The sequence below is a fragment of the Carcharodon carcharias genome, chromosome 26 (genome assembly GCF_017639515.1).
Source record: "Carcharodon carcharias isolate sCarCar2 chromosome 26, sCarCar2.pri, whole genome shotgun sequence".
Lineage (NCBI taxonomy): Eukaryota > Metazoa > Chordata > Chondrichthyes > Lamniformes > Lamnidae > Carcharodon > Carcharodon carcharias.
The window spans coordinates 19,274,011-19,297,768 of NC_054492.1; the positions used below are offsets into that span (position 1 = coordinate 19,274,011).

General features: G+C 40.7%; 1 protein-coding gene across 10 annotated transcripts in view; it reads right to left on the minus strand.

Moving 5' to 3' along the window:
* Positions 1 to 23,758, minus strand: part of lrrc28 (leucine rich repeat containing 28) — a 66,237-nt gene that overhangs the window by 15,109 nt on the left and 27,370 nt on the right. For 9 of the 10 annotated variants that reach the window (XM_041175258.1, XM_041175259.1, XM_041175264.1 and 6 more), the window contains 3 exons: positions 22,708 to 22,914; positions 9,332 to 9,434; positions 2,821 to 2,993 (listed from right to left, as the gene is read on the minus strand). In XM_041175258.1, coding sequence (XP_041031192.1) covers positions 2,821 to 2,993; positions 9,332 to 9,434; positions 22,708 to 22,914 — 483 coding nt within the window. The remainder of the gene's footprint in view (positions 1 to 2,820; positions 2,994 to 9,331; positions 9,435 to 22,707; positions 22,915 to 23,758) is intronic. The other variant, XM_041175260.1, reaches the window with a different exon arrangement.

The window sequence follows — 23,758 nt, forward strand, 5'->3', positions numbered from 1 at the left end:
GCCAAGAAGCCTGTGTGTTCTAACAGCCGCAGGCAAGACACCTCCGTGCTGATTGCTGAAGATTACTGGAAAAACCTGTGGGATTTGTTGGGGCACACAAACCTCACGCAGAAAATGGGAGTCAGACAGAGAGCACAGCAAACTATGGCTGTGGCACCAAATCGCTTAGACGCACTACTGAGAGTGCAGTTGAGTTTAAAAAGATCCCTGAGAGTTATAAGGATCAGTAGGATCAAAAGTGATAGCAATCCCTGTAGTCTCAGGGAAACTGAGCGATGTCAGGGAAACAGGACAGCTGCGACAGAAAGTGCATGACATTTTCCCTGACCGTGTGGTTACCTGGTCTATGGACAGACAACTCCGTCAGGGGAGGCTGAAGTGGCACTGCAGATAGATGACCTATTGTCTGGTTATCTGAGACCTTTTTCAGGAGTCTAGTGGACCCTAAGGAAGTAATAAGTAGCTCTGAAGAGTCATACAGACTTGAAACATTAACTCTGTTTTTCTCTCCACAGATGCTGTCAGACCTGCTGAGTTTTTCCAGCATTTTTTTTGTTTCAGATTTCCAGCATCCGCAGTATTTTGCCTTTATAATAAGTATGTCTTCCTTGGTTGTGGCTCAGCAAGTCAACCTGCTGTTAAAAAGATTTGCCCAGGCTGCCCAAACGGAAGCTGAGGTAGAGGCAATACCTGAATGCTACTATAACAAAAATGAGGTGATGAGGAAGTAGAAACCCCCTCACGGACCTGCAAACGAGGAGTGGACAGTGATCCAACAGGTAGGGTGCTGTTGAGGTACCATGGGGAAATATTAAGGCTAGCACACAAAATCCAAATGGCTGGGCATTTTGGTATATGAGAAACCTAAGTCGGGATCAGCCAGCAGTTTTACTGGCCGCACCTCCATTAGGATGTAATAAGGTTTTGGAGATCCTGCCACACCTGCCATGTTGTGGGAAAACCCAGCCTGCAATAAAACCGGCACTTCTGATTCACGTGCTGGCTTTTGGGGAACCATTCAGCAAGATGCTGGTGGACTGTGTGGGGCCCCTGCCCAAGGCAAAAGGGGGCTAACTGTACATTCTTACCATCATGGATGTGGCTACCCACTTCGAAGAGGCAGTTCCCCTGAGAACCATATCTGCTAAAATAATGGTGGGGGAATTAACACAATTCTTTACTCAGTATGGATTGCCCACTGAGATCCAGTCGGATCAGGGTACAAATTCATGTCCAAAATATTCCAGGAAGCCATTGGTAAACTGGGCACAAAGTCCTCAGTGTATCACCCGCAGTTGTGAAGGGTGCTAGAACGGTATCACCAGACCCTGAAAACAATGACCAGGGCATATTGCCATGAGTACCCATGACTGGGATAAAGAACTAGGTTTTCTCCTGTTTACTACCAAGGACTCACCCAATGAATCCATCAGTTTTACTTTGAATTAGTTTACAGGCACCAAGTAAGAGGTCCTCTGAAACTAATCAAGGAGAAATTTTTAGAGCAGAAGGAGGAAGTCTCCAAGTTAGATTACGTAACCGTGTTCCGTTGGCGACTCACGAGAGCCTGTGATGTGGCTCGAGAACACTTACAAATCTCCCAACAGTAATGAAAAAATAGGCAGACAAACATGCCACAGCCCAAACCTTTCAGCCAGACTACTTGCTAGTGCTCCAACCAATACTGGGTGAAACCCTAAAAACCTAGTTCAGTGGCCAGTGCAGAGTAGCAAAGAAGCTTGGGTAGGTAAGCTACCTAACCAACATGCCATACCACAGGAAAAAGCATAAAGCTGTGGCATATCAAAATATCACAGCTGAGAAGGGGGACAAGCAGGGAATGGTCTGTCCAATAACAACAGACCAGGAGGAGGAGAGGAACAGTGAGGACAAATTGGAGGAAGATATGGTTGAGGCCCACAGTGAGCCCCCTAATGTCCGGCTAGCAAACATAGAAATTCAAGCAAATTTGGACACCATATTCACCAAGCTAAATGCAGAACAGCAAGAAGCCTGACGAGGCTGCTCACTGCATTTAAAAGTATTTGTAGAGGCAAGCCAGGCTGCACCACTTTAGCTCTACGTGATGTGGATGTGGGAAAAGCCCCTCCTATAAAAGGCAACTTCCCTTTCATCTAGGTCCAGAAAAGCTGGCCCAGATTTGGGAGGAGATTAACTGCGTGCTGGAGCACCAAGTCATATTATTACCCTTCTGCAAAAGGATAAATAATATTGTGTTTGAACAGGTTGCTAGGATGCATGCAAAAGGTGATTTGATTTCCCATTTCCAATTTTCTTATACATCCCCCAAACAAATTACTGAGCCCCACTCTTCCTTCTCGATGTCACAGCTGAGATCAAGAACTTGCCAATTAAAAAAGGCCAAGGCACAAAATGAAATCTCATCACCCTGCCCTTATGCACTGCTACAGAAATGCACTACCTCACTAGAAGTACAAATTATTTTCATTTTTAGCCCTTGGGATTTTCTGCCTGCATGGTAAACAAAAGTCAATATGTTGCACATGGGGAATGTGTCAATTCTCAGCGACTTTAATATATCCCTTGCATTGCAATTTAAAAATGGTATCAATGCAGAAGGTAAACAAAACTTTACTTTAAATTCAGTGGGTTGCTTTTATCATCATTAATTGTGCAGAGACGGTGAAGTTATTGGGTATATCCAGTAGTCATGCAAAGAAAAATTCCCTATCTTTACTGAGATGTAGGCATTTTAATATGAAAAGTTATAAAACCAAGCTTATGTTTTCTTTCAGGCATGAATCTGTAGGCATCAATAAAAAGACTAGTTAGACTTGCCTTTCTTAGATGTGTAGTAAAAATTGTAGATAGTCCTCATAACCATTTCTTGAAGTGGTGGGACTGTGTCATTTTCCATTCCTATTGTCTGGATTTCATCTGGTACAGTAATGGTCAGCTGCCTATGGGTGAATGAAAGCTTCACTTCTTCATTTTGCACAGAGGAACCACAACTGTGGTTAAACAGGGAAGAAAAACATACATCCAAAAGTCACTGCAATGTTGGAGTCACCATTTTATTTGATGCTACAGCAACCTTTGATCAAATTAAAAGTTCTCCTATTGCATTAAAGAGATTTCTAGTAGTACATTTCTTAATATCTTTGACATATCTTATTGGCAATGTAGAGCTTGACATTAGCCAGATTTCTTCTCAAAGCTGATGTTGATGATCTCCCCTTAATTCTATAACAAACGTTTTAATCTTTTAGGAAAGGCATAATAAATACGGAATGAATAGTTTGATTTTAATATAGGCACATTGAAATAAATAGATTAGGCTGGATTTAGCTCAACAGCGAATGAAGGGCACCAGTGTTCATTACACTTAACCACAGAATTTTTGTGATTTTGCGCGCAACTTGCTGTAAATTACATTGCCAAAACAGAGCAGTGCCCTCTACAGGGAATGTGGAACTTGTATGAACTGGCCAACTGTCTCTCTCTTTATCCAATCAGATTGAAGAAGTGTTAATGAGGTCTGATGCAGGATTTGTCAGAATATTTAATTCAATGTAAAATCAGGTAGGGAAAGTGAAATAAAAAAGGGGGGGGGGAAAGAAAATGGGATTAAGAGACAGATAAAGTTGAAATCTGAAAGAGTGACATTCCACACTTAGCTAATTTTCAGTATTAGAGAGGTTATTTGTAAGTAATTGAGAATTGGCATGCTTTTAAGTTTACTTACACTGGGTCGGACAAACCCTAACATTTTCTGGCAACTTCTGGCTTAAGGACAGATAAGAGTGTGTTGTGGAAAATGGTTGTTTTTCAGACTGGAGCTAGTAGACAGTGGTGTTGCCCAAGGGTCAATGCTAGGACCAACACCTTTTGATAGTGTATAAGTAAAATACTGCAGAAGCTGGAAATCTGAAACAACAACAGAAAAAGCTGGAAAAACTCACCAGGTCTAGCAGCATCTGTGGACAGAGAAAGAGAGTTAATGTTTTGAGTCTGTATAACCCTACTTCACAGCTAAAGAGAAATAGAAATGTGATACAATTTATACTGTCTAAAGGGGGTGGAGCAGGTCAAGCAGAATAGAAGGCCAGCAATAGATGGGGACAAAGGCGAGATTAACAAAGATGTTATGAACAAAAGGGAGTGAGAATGGTAATGGTGAGGGCTAAAAAAGGTGCTGATAGTGGCATTAAGGTAAGAAAGCAGAATGTGATAATAGCAGAACAAAGGGCAAGAACAACATGGAACAAACACCAGGCAGCTCTTTTGGGGGTGGGGTGGGGGGAAAAAAGGATAGAAAATGGGATAAAAGGGGGGATTAAAAAAAGGGGTAAAACAATGAATACATAAATAAAAATAAGTGGATAAAAAATAAAACTGAATGTTGAAAAAAGGGTTGAAAAAAGGGGGAAGATAGAGGAGAGAGTTCATGGTCTTAAGTTGTTGAACTCAATGTTAAGTCCAGAGTGGTGTAAAGTGCCTAGTCGGAAGATGAGGTGCTGTTCCTCCAGTTTGCGTTGGGCTTCGCTGGAATATTGCAGCAGGCCAAGGGCGGACACGTGGGCGTGAAAGCAGGGTGGAGTGTTGAAATGGCAAGCAACAGGAAGTTCTGGCTCACACTTGCAGACCGAAGGTGCTCCGCAAAGTGGTCACCCAGTCTGTGTTTGCTCTCTCCAATGTAGGGGAGACCGCATTGAGAGCAGCAAATGAAGTAGATCAAATTGAAAGAGGTGCAAGTGAAACGCTGCTTCACCTGAAAGGAGTGCTTGGGCCCTTGGACGGTGAGGAGGGAGGAGGTAAAGGGGCAGGTGTTGCACCTTCTGCGGTTGCATGGGGAGGTGCGGGCCATGGTGTCCTGGAAGGAACGGTCCCTTTGGAATGCTGACATGGGGGGGTTGAGGGGAAGATGTGTTTGATGGTGGCATCATGCTGGAGTTGGTGGAAATGGTGGAAGATGATCCCTCGAATGCAGAGGCTGGTGGGGTGAAAAGTGAGGACAAGGGAGACCCTATCATAGTTTTGGGAGGGAGGGGAGGGTGTGAGGGCAGAGGGGCGGGAGATGGGTCGGACACGGTATACGGCCCTGTCAACCACAGTGGGTGGGAAACCTTGGTTAAGGAAGAAGGAAGACATGTCAGGAGCGCTGTTTTGAAAAGTGGCATCACGGAACATATGAAATGGAGGTGAAGGAACTGAGAGAATGGGGTGGAGTCCTTACAGGACGCAGGGTGTGAGGAGCTGTAGTCGCGGTAGCTGTGGGAGTTGGTGTGTTTGTAATGCATATTGTTGGACAGTCTGTCACCAGAAATGGAGACAGAGGTCAAAGAAGGGAAGGGAAGTGTAGGAGATACCGGTCCTCACTTTTCACCCCACCAGCCTCCGTATTCAAAGGATCATCCTCCGCCATTTCTGCAAACTCCAGCATGATGCCACCACCAAACAGATCTTCCCCTCACCCCCACTGTTGGCATTCCGTAGCGGCCTTTCCTTCCGGGACATGCTGGTCCACACCTCCATCACCCCCAACAGCTCATCCCTTTCCCAAGGCTCCTTCCCACGCAATCACAGAAGGTGCAACACCTGCCCCTTTACCTTCTCACCTTCCAAGGGCCCAAACACTCCTTTCAGTTTGCTTCACTTGCACCTCCTTCAATTTGGTCTACTGCATTTGCTGCTCCCAATGTGGTCTCCTCTACGTTGGGGAGGCCAAACGTAGACTGGGTGACCATTTTGTGGAACACCTTCGGTCTGTCCGCAAGCATGATTCAGACCTTCCTGTTGCTTGCCATTTCAACACACCATCCTGCTCTCATGCCCACATGTCTGCCCTTGGCCTGCTGCAACGTTCCAGTGAAGTCCAATGCAAACTGGAGGAACAGCACCTTATCTTTCGACTAGGCACTTTACAGCCTTCCGGACTTGATACTGAGTTCAACAACTTAAGACCATGAACACTCTCCTCTATCCTGACCCCTTTTTTAAAATCCCTTTTTTCGACATTCATTTTTATTTTTTATCTACTTATTTTTAACTTTTTAAAATTAATTTATACATTGTTTTATTCCCTTTTTATCCCTCCTTGTACCCCATTTTCTATCCTTTTTTCCCCAGAAACACCCCTACCCCCACACCCAACCCCTCTGTTATTTGTTCCATGTTGTTCATACACGTAGTGCTTACCCTGGCTCTATTATCACATTCTGTTTTCTCACCTTAATGCCACTATCAGCAACTTTTTTTAGCCCTTACCACTACCATTATCACTCCTGTTGTCCTTTTGCTCATAAAGTTTGTTAATCTCTCCTTTGTCCCCACCTAATGCTGGCATTCTATTCAGTTTGACCTGCTCCACCTCCTTTAAACAGTATAAATCTCAACACATTTCTATTTCTCTTTAGCTCTGAAGAAGGGTCATACAGATTCAAAATGTTAACTCTCTTTCTCTCTCCACAGATGCTGCTAGGCCTTTTCTGTTGTTGTTTTGTAAAACTTCAAAATTTGTCAATGATTCCAAACTTGGAGATGAGAATACCACTAATCGACTGCAACAGGTTTTAGACAGGCTGGCAAATTGGACAGACAATTGGCAGATGGAATTTAAGAGAGAGAAATATGAGGTGGTGCACTTTGGCAGAATCACGAGGCAATAAAGACTGAAGGGCATAGTTCTGAGTACAGAAGGACAGAGGGACTGGAGGGAGGGGAAGAGGTGGTTCTTGTGTAGATCTTTGAAGGTGGCAGGACATATTGAGAGCAATTAGCAAAGCACATGAAATCTTCAGTTTCATAAATAGAGGTACAAAAGCAGGAATTTATGCATCATCTGTTTCAAACTTTGGTTAATGTACAACTAGAGCACTGTGTCCATTTCTGGTCACTACACTTAAAGGGTCATTGAGGAAATTTACTAGAATGGTTCCGGGGATGAGAGACTTGAGCTACAAGGTTAGATTAGAGAAGTTGGGGTTAATCTCCTTGGAGGCAATGAAATAGAGGGGAGATTTGATAAAGGTCCAAGGTTATGACAAGGTGTAGATAAGGTACATAAAGAAAAACTGTTCCCATTAGCTGATGGTGCAAGGACTAGGAGACACAAGGTTTTCAGTGAGATATAGAACAGATGTGAGGAAGAACTTTTTTTTATATAAGTAGTGAGTGGTAATGACCTGGAACTCTCTGCATATGAGAGTGCTGGAAACAGAAATGATTAATGATTTCACAAGGAAATTGAATGGGTGAAATGAAGTTGTATGGCTATGGGGATAGTGCAGGGAATGGGACTGTTTGATCTTTCTGCAGAGGCATCATGAACTCAATGGGCCAAATGGGGAAGACAGTGGCAATGGTAATGTTATTGGGCTAGTAATCCAGAGGCCCAGGCTAATGTTTTGGGGCAGGGGGTGAAATCCCACCATGGCAGTTGGTGCAATCTAAATTCAATTAATAATCTGGAATTGGAAAGTTAGACTCAGTAATGGTGACCCTGAAACCATTGTCAATTGTCCAAAAAAAATCTAGCTCACTAATGTCCTTTAGGGAAGGAAATCTGCTGCCCTTGCTGAGTCTGGCAAACATGTGACTCCAGATCCACAGTAATGTGGTTGACTCTTAACTGCCCTCTGAAATGTTGCGGCAAGCCACTCAATTCAAGAGCAATTAGGGATGGTCAACAAATGCTGGCCTTGCCACCAATGCCCACATCCCATGAAAGGATAAAAAAAGGCCTCTTCCTATGCCAAAATGATTCTGTGACACTCCATGACTCCATGAGTTTAAAGGGTAACGAGCGGCTAAGTATACCAACTTCACACCATTCCATCAATTTAAATGGAGAATCTCTTGGCACAATTCCATTTCCACAGAGCTTCTGGCGAAGCAGGGGATTTCAGACTGCAACTTCCCAACTTCCACAATTAACTGCGTTATGTGCAGTTGACAAAAGTTGCTGTCCAATTTGCACTTCAGTGATGGCGAGCACCATTAGCCTTACTGTTATTTTTACAGCAAAATTTGGACCAATATTTAAAAATTTCATATGTATTTAATTTGGGTTCCACAGCCTAATAATTCGAAAGCTCACTGAAAGCAGATTAATATATTAATTCACTACTTAATGATCTGATTCATAAAACCATTGAAAAATGTATGGAAGGCACAATAAATCACTCAAACAATGAAAACAATAATGCATGTTGCATTATGGATATCATTTGAAATGAATGTTCACATAATACTCATTTGCCCTTTCACCTCAATATACGAGTCAGATAATTAATTCATTGGGGAAACAAATGCTTAAGGAGAGTACATTTCAATAGTTCGTTCTGAGATTTCTTCCAGTGCATGGATCTCAATGGAGATGACATCAGTGCCAGCAATTCCTTGTTTTGTTTTATATTCACTGTACCTCTCAGTTTTTAGATCTTATGCTGGCAAAATTTATATAGAGTATTTCTAAAAGAAATTGTTTTTATTTACATGCAGTTTTTTTGTAGGATCACCTTGAATTCAATTCAGATCACTCAGTGGGAAACACTTAAAGCACATGAAATGGAGAAGTCATGATCTGGCAATAGTGAAAGTCAAAGATGTCCTTTGTCCAGAAAAGAATCACATGATCATACTTATCCTCCACAGGCAACACCCTCCAATATCCCCGCAGCATGGAACCACAAAAAAAGCAAGGCAATAATTAACTCTCTAGGACTGGATGTCTGTATGTCTCTTTGCTTTCTGGTTTTTAGGATTTTATCAGAACCCTTTTGACCAAATTAAGCTTCATAGTTCTCTATTGGGAAAATAACAGATAATTAAAAGGAAGTGACAATCCCAAGCCTTGGGCAACACATGTTCAAGCTCCCGTGACATAATTTATGACCTCATCTAAATCCCATGCCTACTTGACTATATTGCAACTCCCTCAATACCTATCCATTACTCCATGCACACCATAAAAGAGAACAAACACGCCAAAAGATAATTAAACATTTCATGAATTGTATAAGAACTTTTTATTAACAGATGGAAGTATAATTATGTTTCTAGTTTTACTTTGCACAGGTATCCATTAAAAGGCTGCACATTGAAAATCGACACAGTCCAAACCTTCAGAATTTACTCCTGCTGAGGATAATAGCTGCATAAGTATTTTGGTTGCTTTTAAAACAGCAGTCGCAGATTCTACTCTTGCATCCACAGAATTTGACCACTGCTACTGATGAACTGTGGTAACTGCAATTTGTTTTTAGTCCGTTAAGATGGTGTTTTGTACTTATGGCATCATTGAATAGTAGCTCATTACTAACATATTAAGGTACCAAACTGTTCTTACCCACTGTGGCCAATAACTTTGTTATACAGGTAAGATGGTAGTCCATATAACTGAAGGTTGTTATCTACATATACGTACTGCAGTTCTGGATATCGCCCTAGGTCTTGAAAAAAAGACACCCATTAGAGAAATTTACTTATAAAATAATGATGAACCACATTGATGTAGGTTTTCATATGTTAAAAATGACAGTTCCATTTTAATCAGAACCATTCCGGTCATTGTGAACTAAATCTTCTTGGAAATCTTGCTAGAAAACTGCTGAATGACTCTTCCATTTTGATTTGATTGCTGGCAAAGCAGTTACATTTCTTTCCCTCTGCAGACCAAAAGATGAACTCCTCATCCTTAAGTACTGTTTTTTATACTTGTATTACCCTCAGTTGCTTGATTTGTTTTCCTCATATTTTGAAATTAGTGAAACAAAGCAAAGAAGAAAACAACACTAGATTAAAGGATCAGCAAAGAGCTATTGAACCTTGTCATTGTGGACACTTGGCAGTGACCCAATTCTAGACAGCACTGAATTCCATTCAAAACTCCTGTTGCAGTTCAAAGGTAGTATAGATGTCCCTGTAAATCATCAACTATGACTTAATCGGAGGTGACTGTTAACTCTCTGAATGATAAATCAATGTTAATTTTGGGGGAGATGATCAGAGCAATTTTTTAAAGCTGTTTAAACAAGATCTGTCCTGAGTTTGGTCAGTTGGTAGTGCTGATAACGTTTGATTTCACATTTTCCCATGCATTGCTCTCAATGAGCATAAGCGTCATGAACAAATACATTAAAACTGGGTCATTTATCATTTGAAGCTTAATATGTCCACCTTAATGTGGGTGCCCCTGAATTTATTCTAGAAGAACATGTTTCAATTTCTTAGCCAGGACCTTGCAATTACTAACAAGGAGATGGGCTTTAAATTATTATTTATTTTACAAGTTCTTTTAAAGATCTAAAAATCACAATAAAGTTAATGTGAATTGAGCAGGCAATTCTTTAGTTAAATACATGCATGAAGTTTGTCATTTTAGGATTTAAAATTTGAGAAGGTCAGAAAACCACTTGGGCCAAACTACCTACTTCTACCAACACTGGGTTTTCAAGATTATATTGACTTATTTCCAGTTCATTGATATTATCATATAAGAGCTGAAAAATGTTGGTCAGAGCCTTTGCTATCCCTTCACTGACTTCCTTCAACAGTCTGCAACATATACCATCAGGAACCAGTGACTTGCCTATCTTGTTTTACTTTATTTTCAGTACAAATTATTTTCCCGCTCTTGTTCTACAATTATTTCTCCACTAGCAGTCATCATTCTCACTTTCATCTATTGGGCATATTTTGATGCCCCACAGCTAGATTTTACTCCATTACAACACAGTCCTATCATTTCTATTCTTTTTTACTTAAAATATGCTTAGAAAAATCCTGTTTCCTTTTATTTAACTTAGTCATTTTCATATTCTCTTTCTCCTTTTCTGTTTTCATGCTAAATGTAACTATGTTGTGGCTGCTATTTCTCAAAGACTGCACCACTCACTCATTCTTCACTTCATTTCAATGAATGTGAAGGAACAAAAGGAGACACACAGTTCACATATGCCCTTCCAATCTCCCTTTTAACTTTCCCACTGTACCTTCTATATCTTTTATGGTTTTTAGTATTACTACTCCAATTTTAGCATGTACCTTTTAGGTTCGTTTGCTTTCGGTTATGGCACATAACTGTTTGGGCACCCCCTTCATCTTACAACTATGTCTATACTGTTCTCCACCCCCAATATAATTAGTTTTCCTATTCTAATCCATTGTTGTTTGCTAATTGAACTGCCCAGTTAATTGGGGCCCAATCTTTTCCTACCTCCATATACTTTGTCTTTTACCCTATCAATAAATGCTCTTTCTCCTTTTCTGTTTTCATGCTAAATATAACTATGTTGTAGCTGCTATTTCTCAAAGACTGCACTACTCACTCATTCTCCACTTCATTTCAATGAATGTGAAGGAACAAAGGGAGATACAGTTCACAAATGCAACTCAGCCTTGCAGTTTCTTTTTTAAACATTTAACTCTTCTGTGCATGCTGTTCACTGGTGTCCTTGTGTCGGACCTCAAAATATGTGGAATCAACTGGCTGATTGGGAATATGCAGGTGGAGGGGATAAAAAGATTATTCTGAAACTCAACAGAGGGCATCATGCTATTTGCGAAAGACGATGCAGGGTGGGTATAAAATAAACGAGAAAGGATGTGTTGCCAGATCTAAGTTTAGGTAAGTCTTTAACTTACGACTGTGAATTTCTATTTTTGATTGTACCTCAAAGGGTTGGTAAAGAATTACCATGGTTATTGAAACAAAACCAAAAAGTGCTGGAAAAACTCAGCAGATCTGACAGCATCTGGGGAGAGAAAGGCAGAGTTAACATTTCAAGTCCGTATGATTCTTCTTCAGAACTAAAGAGAAGTAAAAATATTATGAAATATATACTGTTTAACGGGGGGTGGGACAGGGGAAGCTGGATAGAAGGCCAGTGTTAGGTGGAGGCAAAGGAGAGATTGCAAAAGATGTCATAAACAAAAGGTCGAAGGGGTGTTGATGGTAGTGATACTGGCTAAAGGAGGTGCTAATGCTAACATTAAGAGTAGAAAGCAGAATGAGCAAGTGACAGACCCAGTTTTTGCCTTTACCATGGTTATTGTATTTTTATTTGCTGGTTTGTGATTGGAAAGAATGTTTCCCACAACATAACTGGAGAAATTTAAAAGGAGGAAAAAAAATTATAAGGATAAAAACAGGCATAAACACGTAACTAAAACCTAGTTATGATCATCACTTATTTCAGTCACAATATAAATGGGAGACTCAATGATCACAGACACAAGTAAATGTGTTATGAAGACTCAAAAATTATAAAATACACGCCCTCCCAACACAGGAAGTAAATTACATATAATTTCATATTTTCCAATGGTTATACTTTGATAAATTGTTCTGACTGAAGATCTACATACATTATGTCTTCATTGTTACTGCCCCACACTCCAAAATCACAAATTAATATGGGTAGAATCAAATTGTAAGTGAATACTGCATTACTGCAATTGATATAATCTGAGTTATGGCTGGCATGCTGATCTCAAAAGCACTGCACTTCTCTAGCTGCGGCAGCAATAATGGCGACACAACTGTAACAAAATTAAGATTGGGCAGTGATTGCTCCAAGATTTTAAGGCCCATGAAATATTGGAGAAGAAATATGACAGGGAAAGGTGAGATTATACTTCTCTACAGAAATCTCCCCTGGAGAAACAAAATGACTACAGTAAGCAATATTTGCTTCAAGATGAGATCTTCCACATACATAGGTAGACTCCAAAAGCAATTATACACCCAAGAGGATAGCTGTAATAAAACAAACACATAAAAGCCCCAGCAGGGGAAAATAAAATCAGCCTTGTACACATTCTAGCAGTTTATAGGATAAGATAGAAGAAGGTTTTTAGTATTATGGATTGCTTGAAGCCAAAATTTAAAGACCTCAGGAAGCTGTTAAACATGGGATGATGGCCAATGCAGGCCTCAAGTGACTATGTAAACAGAGAAATCAGCAACTAAAATCCAGAGTACTCTTGTGCATCTATCAGACTTCATGCTGTGAAGCACACTGGTTTCCCCGAGAGTATGTTACTGCCATGGTACTGATACCTCGTAGGGGGTGGGTTTGAATACCACCAGGTCTGGTCAAAAGGAGGGATGTTTAACAAATGAGTACAAAATAAGAATGACTTTCTGAAACCAAGTGAGACAACTGTTGCCTATGGTTAAAATGTTCTCAAATATCTGGTGCAAGGGAAATAATTGCAAACCCTAAACCAATTGGATATGAGCCCAGAGTCACATCAATCTGAAGATACAATATTGAAGAGAGTAGGTGACTGGATCCCTGTAACAATCAAGGCATCAGACACTGAAGTTCTCTTTACCTTCATATTATGAATATTATGAAACGGCCTAAGTGGAAGAAAAATTATGTCATGATGAGCAGGTGCAGTGGCACAGCATGCTGAAGCTCTAACATTCTGTGCCACTTTCATACAGGATGTGGATTTGTGCTTTCATTCTCCATGTGGCGCATTCCATGCTGTTGTGGGAAGGTACAGAATGAATGGCAGGTGCATCCTAACAGGGAGGAAATAAATCTAGTAGAGTGAACCTCCTGCTGTCTCTCCACCTTGTGACTACTCAGATGTATACAAATCTGGGGCATTTAATTAAATGTTATATTACATATATGTATTTATTATGTGAATACTATTATATCTATATTAACATTAAAAACCATTCCCATCTGCTACTATCTGACATTATATTTTAAAATGGGCTAAAATAAAAAACCACAGTCTCAAAAATGTTCCAAAACTGAAACTCAACAAATCAAATTAAGTGAAAAGTTACCAGCCATTCTTTTCATCTGTAGTTTTTTCCCTCAGCCTGCTGATTAAGGGGCCAAGTTAAGGTTTCAAACGTAACAGCATTAAAAATTTAGGCACCTCACAACAGGACTAACTATAAAATTTCCTTTTGTGTTTTTAGGGTATTTGTGATAAGGGTTGTGCTTCAAGGCTTCAGCCTCTCACAAAAGCACTGATGCTTAAGCGAATACTTTTCACAAAAGGTATGCATCAGAAATTTGTTGGATGTTACAACTGAAATATGGATAGGGTGCAGAATTTCCCAGTATGCATCATCAAGATTATTCTCCCAGTGTACAACATGAAAACACTCTTCTCTTATGCTGCAACACAATTTAATTTCCTTTCCTTTTCCAAATGATTTTGAAGCCCACCTGGGAAATGATTTTCAACAGCCTTATTCAATTAAAAGCTCATATTCAAGCTAATATCCAGGCCTTTTTTTTTTGATTAAGTGGAAGTGCCTGTGTGCCAGCACTTTTTGTTTGCAATTCTGGTCTCTTAGGAGCAGAGTAGAAAAGCATAAAACTCTGTTTTGTTCAATAAAAATCTAACATACAATATAAACCATTAACTGTAGACCGACCAATGTACCTGCTAATTTTTTTGTACTGCTTAGGCGATTTATTTAAGAACATAGCCCTTTTAAATATTTTGCATAACAGCGCATGCAATGTAGCTTAAAGGGGCCAACTTGTGCACGGCCTGTGCAAGAACTTGTTGACTACTGCTTGGCCGCACAGCTTAGAGGGGACATTGCTGTACACTTGTATGTCTGTAAAATAATAGAAATCTTCTTGATTAATATCAAGAACAGCCGTTCAGAGCGTGCCAGGGACACGCTACAATTCTGTAACGACGAAAGGATTGATTGCAAGTGCAAAACAAACTTCTGAATGTTTAATTAGGTCACTTTTGATCATAGGAGTCGAGACTGAGGGAGTCATTTATTAAACTAACCATGAGTTAGAATTTCCATGGGCAGTGAAGAGATTTTGGGATTTACAATTTCCTCCTGGAAATTTCAGCAGCAGTTTTTCTGATCTCCCAACAGAAATTCAGGAGAAATGGCATGGGTTTTTTTTAAACAAAAACAAAAATTGCTGGAAAAGCCCAGCTGGTCTGACAGCATCTGTGGAGAGAAAGACAGAGTTAACGTTTCAAGTCCATATGACTCTTCTTCAGGACTAAAGAGAAGTAAAAATGTGGTGAAATATGTACTGTTTATGGGGGTGGGACAGGTGAAGTTGGAGAGGAGGCCAATGATAGGTGGAGGCAAAGGACAGATTGCAAAAGATGTCATGAACAAGAAGTCGAAGGGGTGTTGGTGGCGGTGATACCAGCTTAAAGTTGGTGCTAATGGTGACATTAAGAGTAGAATGCAGGATGAGCAAGTGACAGGTGGCCCAAATGATGGTGGGGTGAGGGGAGGGGATGGTGTGTGAGAAAAGATCAAAATAGGCTAAAAGGTGGAGATAAAACAACGAATGGAAATAAATTTTTAAAATAATAATAAATAGGTGGGAAAAACACATATATATAAAAATTTGAAAATCAATATTTGAAAAAAGGTCAAAAAGGGGTGAGGGTGGAGGAGAGGGTTCATGACCTGAAATTGTTGAACTCAACGTTAAGTACGGAAGGCTGTAAAGTGTCTAATCATAAGATGAGGTGCTGTTCCTCCAGTTGGTGTTGCGCTTCACTGGAACTTTGCAGCAGGTCAAGGATGGACACGTGGGCATGAGAGCAGGGTGGTGTGTTGAAATGGCAAGAGACAGGAAGGTCTGGGTCATGCTTGCGGATAGACTGAAGGTAATCCGCAAAGCGGTCACCCAGTCCGCATTTGGTCTCTCCAACGTAGAGGAGACTGCATTGGGAGCAGGGAATGCAGTAGACCAAATTGAGGGAAATGAAAGTGAAGTGCTGCTTTGCTTCAAAGGAGTGTTTGAGCCCTTGGACAGTGAGGAGGGGGAAAGTAAAGGGGCAGGTGTTGCACCTTCTGTGATTGCATGGGAAGGTGTAGTGGGAGGCAGTTGAGGAGGAGTGGACCAGGGTGTCCCGCAGGGAACGGTCCCTACAGAATGCTGACAGACAGGGTGAAGGGAAGATGTGTTTGGTGGTGGCGATATGCTGGAGTTGGCGGAAATGGCAGAGGACGATCCTTTGAATGTGGAGGCTGGCGGGTTGAAAAGTGAGGACAAGGGGGACCCTATCATGGTTCTGGGAGGGAGAGGAAGGTGTGAGGGCAGAGGCGTGGGAGATGGGTTGGAAACAGTTGAGAGCCCATTCAGCCACCATGGGTGGGAAACCTCAGTTAAGGATGAAGACAAGTCAAAAGCACTGTTTTGGAAAGTGGCTTCATTGGAACAGATGCAACAGAGGAGAAGGAGCTGAGAGAACGGGATGGAGTGCTTACAGGAAGCAGAGTGTGAGGAGTTGCAGTCGAGGTAGCTGTGGGAGTCGGTGGGCTTGTAGCAAATATTGGTGGACAGTCTATCACCAGAAATTGAGACAGGGAGATCAAGGGAAGTGTCAGTGATGGACCAGGAGAAAGTGATGATGGGGTGGAAATTGGAAGAAAAATTAAGAAATTTTTCCAGGTCCAGATGAGAGCATGAAGCGGCACCAAAACAGTTATCGATGTACCAGAGAAAGAGTTGCGGAAGGGCGCCTGAGTGGGAATGGAACAAGGAATGTTCCACATACCCTATAAAGAGACAGGCATAACTGGGGCCCATGCAGGTATCCATAGCCACACCTTTTATTTGGAGGAAGTGAGACGGAGTTTAAGGAGAAATTATTCAGTGAGAGAACATGTTCATCCAGACAGAGGAGAGTGGTGGTGGATGGGGATTGTTCAGGCCTCTGTTCAAGGAAGAAGTGAGGAGCCCTCAGACCATCCTGGTGGGGGATGAAGGTGTAGAGGAATTAGACGTCCATGGTGAAGAGGCGGCGTTTGGGGCCAGGGAACTGGAAATTGTTGATACGATGTAAGGCATCAAAGGAATCGCAGATGTAGGTGGGAAGAGACTGGACAAGGGAAGAGAGAACAGAATCAATATAGGAAGAAATGAGTTCCATGGGGCTGGAACAGGCTGACATGATCGGTCGAGCGGGACAGTCCTGTTTGTGGGTTTTGGGGAGGAGGTAGAAGTGGGCCGTCCGAGGTTGGGAGACTATCAGGTTGGAAGCTGTGGAAGGAAGATCCCCAGAGGAGATGAGGTCAGTGACAGTCCTGGAAACAATGGCTTGATGTTCGGTGGTGGGGTCATGGTCCAAGGGGAGGCAGGAGGAAGTATCTGAGAGTTGGCGCTCAGCCTCTGGGAGGTAGAGGTCAGTACACCAGACAACAACAACACCACCCTTGTCAGCAGGTTTGAGAACAAAGTCAGGGTTGGACCTGAGAGAATGGAGTGCGGCGATTCAGAAGGAGGCAGGTTAGAGTGGGTGAGAGGAGCAGAGAAATTGAGACGGCTGATGTCACGCCGACAGTTCTCAACGAAAAGATCAAGAGCAGGTAAGAGGCCAGAGGGAGGGGCCCAGGTAGAGGGAGAATACTGGAGGCAGGTGAAAGGATCTGTTGAACTTGGGGAGGACTCCTGCCCAAAGAAGTGAGCACGGAGACGAAGGCGGCGGAAGAAGAGTTCAGCATCGTGCCGAGACCGGAATTCATTGAGGTGAGGGCATAAGGGTATGAAACTGAGTCCTTTGCTGAGTACTGAACGTTCAGCATCAGACAGGGGAAAGTCAGGGGGTATGGAGAATACGTGGCCAGGGCTGGGATTAGAAGACAGGATAGGGTCAGAGAGGTGGGAAAGGGTGGAGGGTCCTGGATGTTGGTATCAATGAGTTGTTGGAGTGTGCATTCCTTAGCACTCGAAAGAAAGAGAAAGTTTTTTTTTAATGCCATTTCTCTGGAGTTTTCGCCAAAGCAATGGCATTACATGTTTCTATAAATATAAAATCCCAGAATGACCCTTCAGTACTACCAATTCATATGACATCCTCAAGTGTTAATAAAGCCCAGCCAATTGCTCCTGTTTTTCCAGATCCTGAAGTTCACCAAAATGTAGAAGTGGTTTTAGGATTAAGTACAAATGCTTGAATGTTTGGGAACTATGGAAAGTTCATGTAATGTGGAAGGAGAATAGGAAGCTACTGTTAATATCTGCTCTATCTTGTCACTTCTCAGTTGTGTTGCACCATAACAGGCTTGTAATTCCATTAGTGGAAAAAATATCACTTGGAGTGAGGCCCTATGCCACACTTTCATGTCCAGCTATTTACTCAAGTCTCTTTGTCATTTGCATCCAGCTCCAACTGCACTGGCTCATGAGCGGAAGCGCCCTCTCCTTTATAGTGTACAGCAAAATCACCACCACCTTTGCAACAAATTTAGAAGCATACCGTGAAGCAACTCTGGATCAATCCAGGCAATGAAACACTGTTTCAGAACCTCAAACATCAGTTAAGAAAGTCCAAACTTTGATCCCAGTCTCAACAGTGGCATGAAATAATGACACAAGTTTTGTTGCCCGCCCACCCCGATCCCGCAGGGGACTTCCTTTCATGTTCACTGAAATCAGATAGTATTGTTGCAAAATAACATGGAAAGTATCAGACAATGAAGCCTATAATCTGCTACTGTGTTCAGAGAATAGAAACAAGCATCCAGATTTCACCTAATGGCTTAAATTGCTCCATAGGTGTATCAACTTCATGCACTTTAGGAGATCAAGGTGAAACCATTCATTCGCTGTGGCAGTAGCCTTTGAAAGACTCTTATACAGGTCTTGTAAAGCATTGAACAGCAGTAATTCCCAGAAAGTATCTACGCTGGCTAATTAACAAGAAATCACATGCATTGTAAATTACTATTGTCTCAGTATATGGTGGGATTTCACAGCCGGTGATCACAACAGAAGCAAGCTTTACTGCCTGAGCTAGAAATTCCACTGGAGGAACACAGTAGATCAGGCATATAAGTCCTTTTGGGAGGGATTTGTTTCGAGGCTTCAAAGAGTGACTTATATGCCAAGTATAAATTGTGAACCAAAGTTGGTGCAGGTGGTTGCCAATTTGAAATGTCAAAAGAAACACTGGTGATTAAATCAATGTGTCTTATTTGACTGAATCAAAACATTTTAAAAGCCATCAAATTCATTGCCCTTACGCAAAGAATTCAACAAATTCATTCTGACTCACTTTGGCTATGGCATCATCGTAAGGATCCCACTCTGCAACAGATTTGACACTTTAGGTTTCAGAACCATCCTTCTACAACAAATCATCTTCCTCTCCATCCACTGAATTAAATATCCAGCATTTTTTTGAATGATCTGGTGACAATCTGTGCATCCCACAATTTGATGAAACCACAAAACATCAAGTGAGGCTGCACATATATTTCCATTTGTTATGAAGGCTTTTTTTAACCATCAACTATCCACCTATTCCATTCAGTGCAAACATGATCCTTCAATGCCTTGTTGAGGTCCACATCCAAAGGTTGAACTATGGACATGAGATGCCCAGTATAACTTTAACTAGGGTGTTATTTCTTTGCAGGCACCTCTTGATGTGATGAGTTACATGTGATAAGAACAGGTCCCCCACTAAATAAGCTGCATTTTTTATGTGGGCCACCAGGACGCCTATTCCACACATTATCGATCCACAACTTCACTCCATCCAACTGTCGCCACTGACACGCACAAAAACTCCTGTGGGAAACTTGATTTTCAACATGGTTTTAAGTTTGAAAATTACCATATGCTTTAATTTCAATCAGTCAACCATGTAGCCTAGTACCACTATGAAACTTGTATTTTCACATCCTGTTGTTTTCACTAGAACTGTTTTTGAACCTTTCCACTATACAGTTTGGCTGCCGGGCATATGATAATTCACGGGAATTTCATCCATGCTGCAAATGTGACATAATGAGTGCTCATATTTTTGCCGCTGGAATTTTTGAATTACTGGAAACTGACATTAAGGTTTTCTAAGTCTCATATCGATCTTGGCCTTCTGCCACAACATTGGGCAATTTCGTTTCATAAAGCAGCTAGCTATTGCTCCGACATCTTTGTTGAACTCGGGGTTTGATTTGGCCTATTTAAGTGCGTATGTGCATATTTCATTTCTGGTGAATATTCTGACGGGTTTCCAGGGCCCATTCTGATGCATGCTTCTCAAGATCAGGCCAGTTAGAGTTGGAGACTTTGGATAGTTCTGAAATTGGATAGATACCCCGGAAATCTTACAAAAATCCTAGTCTAAGTTCAGGGTAACTACAGAACTGACCCTCCAATCACTCACACTGACTACCATCACCCATCGCCCAACCGGTTCACCCCGATCCAACAATCAGCCCCCCACCCCCTGACTATCCCCCCAACCCAACTACCACTCTGGACCATGCTAATCCCCAACCACTCCTGCCAACCAGACCTAATTATCCCCCACCACCCAACTACCTCTCCCTACCTGACCCAATTACTCTCCAACCCACCTTCCACCCTACTAACCTACCACAGAAAAGTACAGTCGGTTTGCAGAAGATCTAAGCTGTCAGCTTTATCGCCTGAGAATAAAGGAACTAAGCTCTGAATACCTTGTCGCTTTACAGCCTTTAAAAAAAATGAATTATTCACACTTGACTTTCAATCTCCATACTTTGCACAATTAATGATAATCAATTGCTACAGTGGAAATGTTCCCTTTGACAGGGAACATAATAACAGCATTAATCAATAAGTTGAGAAAAACTCAGTCTGAAGCAATTCTTTTACATTGTAACAAAATGATAAGTTTATAACTATTACACAATACAGGGCTTAATGCATTCTGGCAAGTAAAAGTAACATGTCTGTACACAACCAAAATCAAAACTGACTCAACTTGGAATGCATGTGATAATTTTCAAATCAACTATCTGGTCACACTTCACAGGTGAAATGTTAAAGAAATAATGAAACAGATGACCACTTTAGACATGGCTCATTTCCATCTGCGATTGATAATTTATTTAGCTAATAAGCTGTAAACTGAAGTGAAACTTATAGCTGTTTCAGCGTTAGCTGTTAAAAGTCTTGGACGAATTAATAAGATCAGGAATTCATTTAATATTCTGTATTTATGCATTAAATCATTGTGTACCTTTCATGGGGGTTCATACCTTTCAAATACAATGAAAACTTCAATGAAAAGGATTCTTTACCAAAATATGGTAACAATTTGGGCACCAGGGTGCATTCACACTGCAAGTTTAGCAGCTATGAAAAATGTGTTGTTTTTCCCAATGCTGAAGATGTAAATCCAGAATAAAGGCCCGAACTGAATCTAAAGCAAAACAAGACACCCTGGAGTGGATCATCTCATGCCACATGACCTATGCTTGCTGAAACCAACTCACCCTCCAGATAGATGACCTGCAGGATCTCCTGCAAGTTACATGCTATAGACCTGGACAAGTACCTTTGTTCCTTCCTCATCACTGGGTCATAATTCAGCAGTTTACCAGTGAAAACCATCAGCATCAAGACTTGTCGTGATTCAAGGAAAAGGCCAGCATCAACCTCTCAGGTTAATGAGAGATGTGCAACAAATGTGGCCTTGCCAGCATGAGACACAACTGTCATTCGATGCAGATATTTCCCCTTCTTGCTACAAAGTCACTTCATTATTCCATTATTGGCATGGCAACAGGAGAAATGGAAAAATATATAAAAAGATTTCTGAATCAACAGCCCCCATTTGAATTTATGACATCAAATAATGTTCAAGTTATTTATATTCTCCTTAAACACTTGCAGTCAATCCCCAAGGAACCTTCTCAAGAAGTAAAGCCTGGCCAATTTCCATACCACGCACATAATGTGAGCTGTAATATAACATCCTGAATCTGTGAAAACTTCAACTTCTCAATTCAGCAAATTAGCAAAATATTTTATTGATTGCATATCATAGAATTTCTAATTTTTGTTCATGATTGGGTAGATAGTAAGTATGGTCAAAAAATCTAGGTACATTTACTTAGCTATTGCTAAAATCCAGTCTTGGTCATTAAAGCCATACACATTTTAAAAGGGCAACTTCCTTGGTAATTCATTTCACAGTTGTTTCTGAAAATGTAATCTGATTAAAAAATACAAACTCTACTTAGTTGTCCAATTTTAGATTTTCCTAAAATCTGCTTCATGTATCTAAAACTGTTTTTTCTTCAAGTGTTTGTTTTAAATGAAGATGATGAATCTAAATTAGCCAAAATAAAAATCATCTGTGGACAGCATTGATCTGATGGAAGCTTACTAGATTCAATGCAAGATGAGCTTTTTATTATACAAATAACTCCCTGATAATTAGAGTATGATACTGAAGAATCTAACTACAAAAATATTCTCTCACCTAGAATGCCTTTACAGAAAATTCTCCCACATCCCCAGAAGTTATATAACAGAGGTAGATTGTGTTCTAGGAATTTGCAACGTACATGAAAAAAATCAATAATTAAAACCAAAATGGATGCTGCCCACTGCCAAGTTGTCACGGGATGTGTGATAAACATTGTTACTGGCATGATACCAGCACTTTAACTTAAAATGCTAAATGTTTTAAATTATTCTATTATAAGTTGGGATTTGAAATAGTGAATCACCATACAAGAATCCCAAACAAAAGCTAAAAGCTAACAGATGTGAAACCATAGCAAAAGTAAAAGTCACCTTTGAAATCTTCCATGATTAAAGATTAGATGGAGATAGTAAGTTTCAGAAACAACTTGCATTTATATATACCGATAAAGTTGCAAAATAGTCCTCAGGCACTTCATAAAAATGTTATTAATCAAAATGACATGTATTCCACGGTAACAAAACAATACTTGAAACTCACCTTGTGGTAAACATTTTAAACTGTTGCTAGTAACAGAGAGTTCATTCAAGTTTTGAAGCATGCAAAGCTGTCTAGGTAAATCCTTAAGGTGGTTCCGGTCAGCTGCCAGATACTGCAGGGAAAAGCATAAATGGAGGCTCTCTGGCAATGCTGTCAAGTAATTGGTTGAGACATCAAGTGTCTGCAGTTCTCCCAGATCTCCAATTTCTGCTCAAGACAAAAACAACCCATTTACAATCATAAACCATTTATAATGGTATCATTATATAATTCACGATGAAACAGGTAATAACTTTTGGAACACTAACAAGCCCCCTGCTTCCCTCCAGCAAAAAAAAAACAGGAGTAAATCGGGATGCTAGTTTCACTATTTTTAAAAGACAACAGTTGTCACTTATCAGTTGTATTTTTAATCTTACATAGTAGAACCTATATTCTGCAGAGTTGCATATTGTTTCCACTCCCACTCCTTTTCCAGAAAAAAATCTCTAATTTCCTGTCCAATCTATTACACATGAAAATGAATTCACCTCCAAATAAGGTTAACTTAAAATCAAAATCTTGCTTTCAGGAATGGCAACTAAAAACATTTTCTGAATATTAAATTTGGTTAGTTCTGGAATTATGGACAGGTTGAATGAACACAAGAATTTTTTTTTTTTACAAGCTCTTAATCCTATTGTTGCAAGGTTAATTCCAGCCAAAGGTACAGGCATAAATACACAATCTATTTCCATTAGCAACTCTCTCAATCTTGGCAATAGTCAGTTCTGCAAAAACAAACATCAGTTAGGATATAATGTACAACATTTTTAGTATGTGACCATTGGGCATCATTCCCCCATCTCAGATTGCTATAAAACAGAAAATGAAGTCTAACAATTCAAGTTAGTTGTTTAAAATACTGCCTGAGAAGGAAACAGAACATTGGAGGTGATGGAGGAGAGGAAAGAAGCATTGAGGACTTGTTTTTTGAGAAAGGGGGTGATGATGGAATTAAAATGGGGGGAGGAAAGCACCAGAGAAAAGATAACTATTTAAAATGTCAACT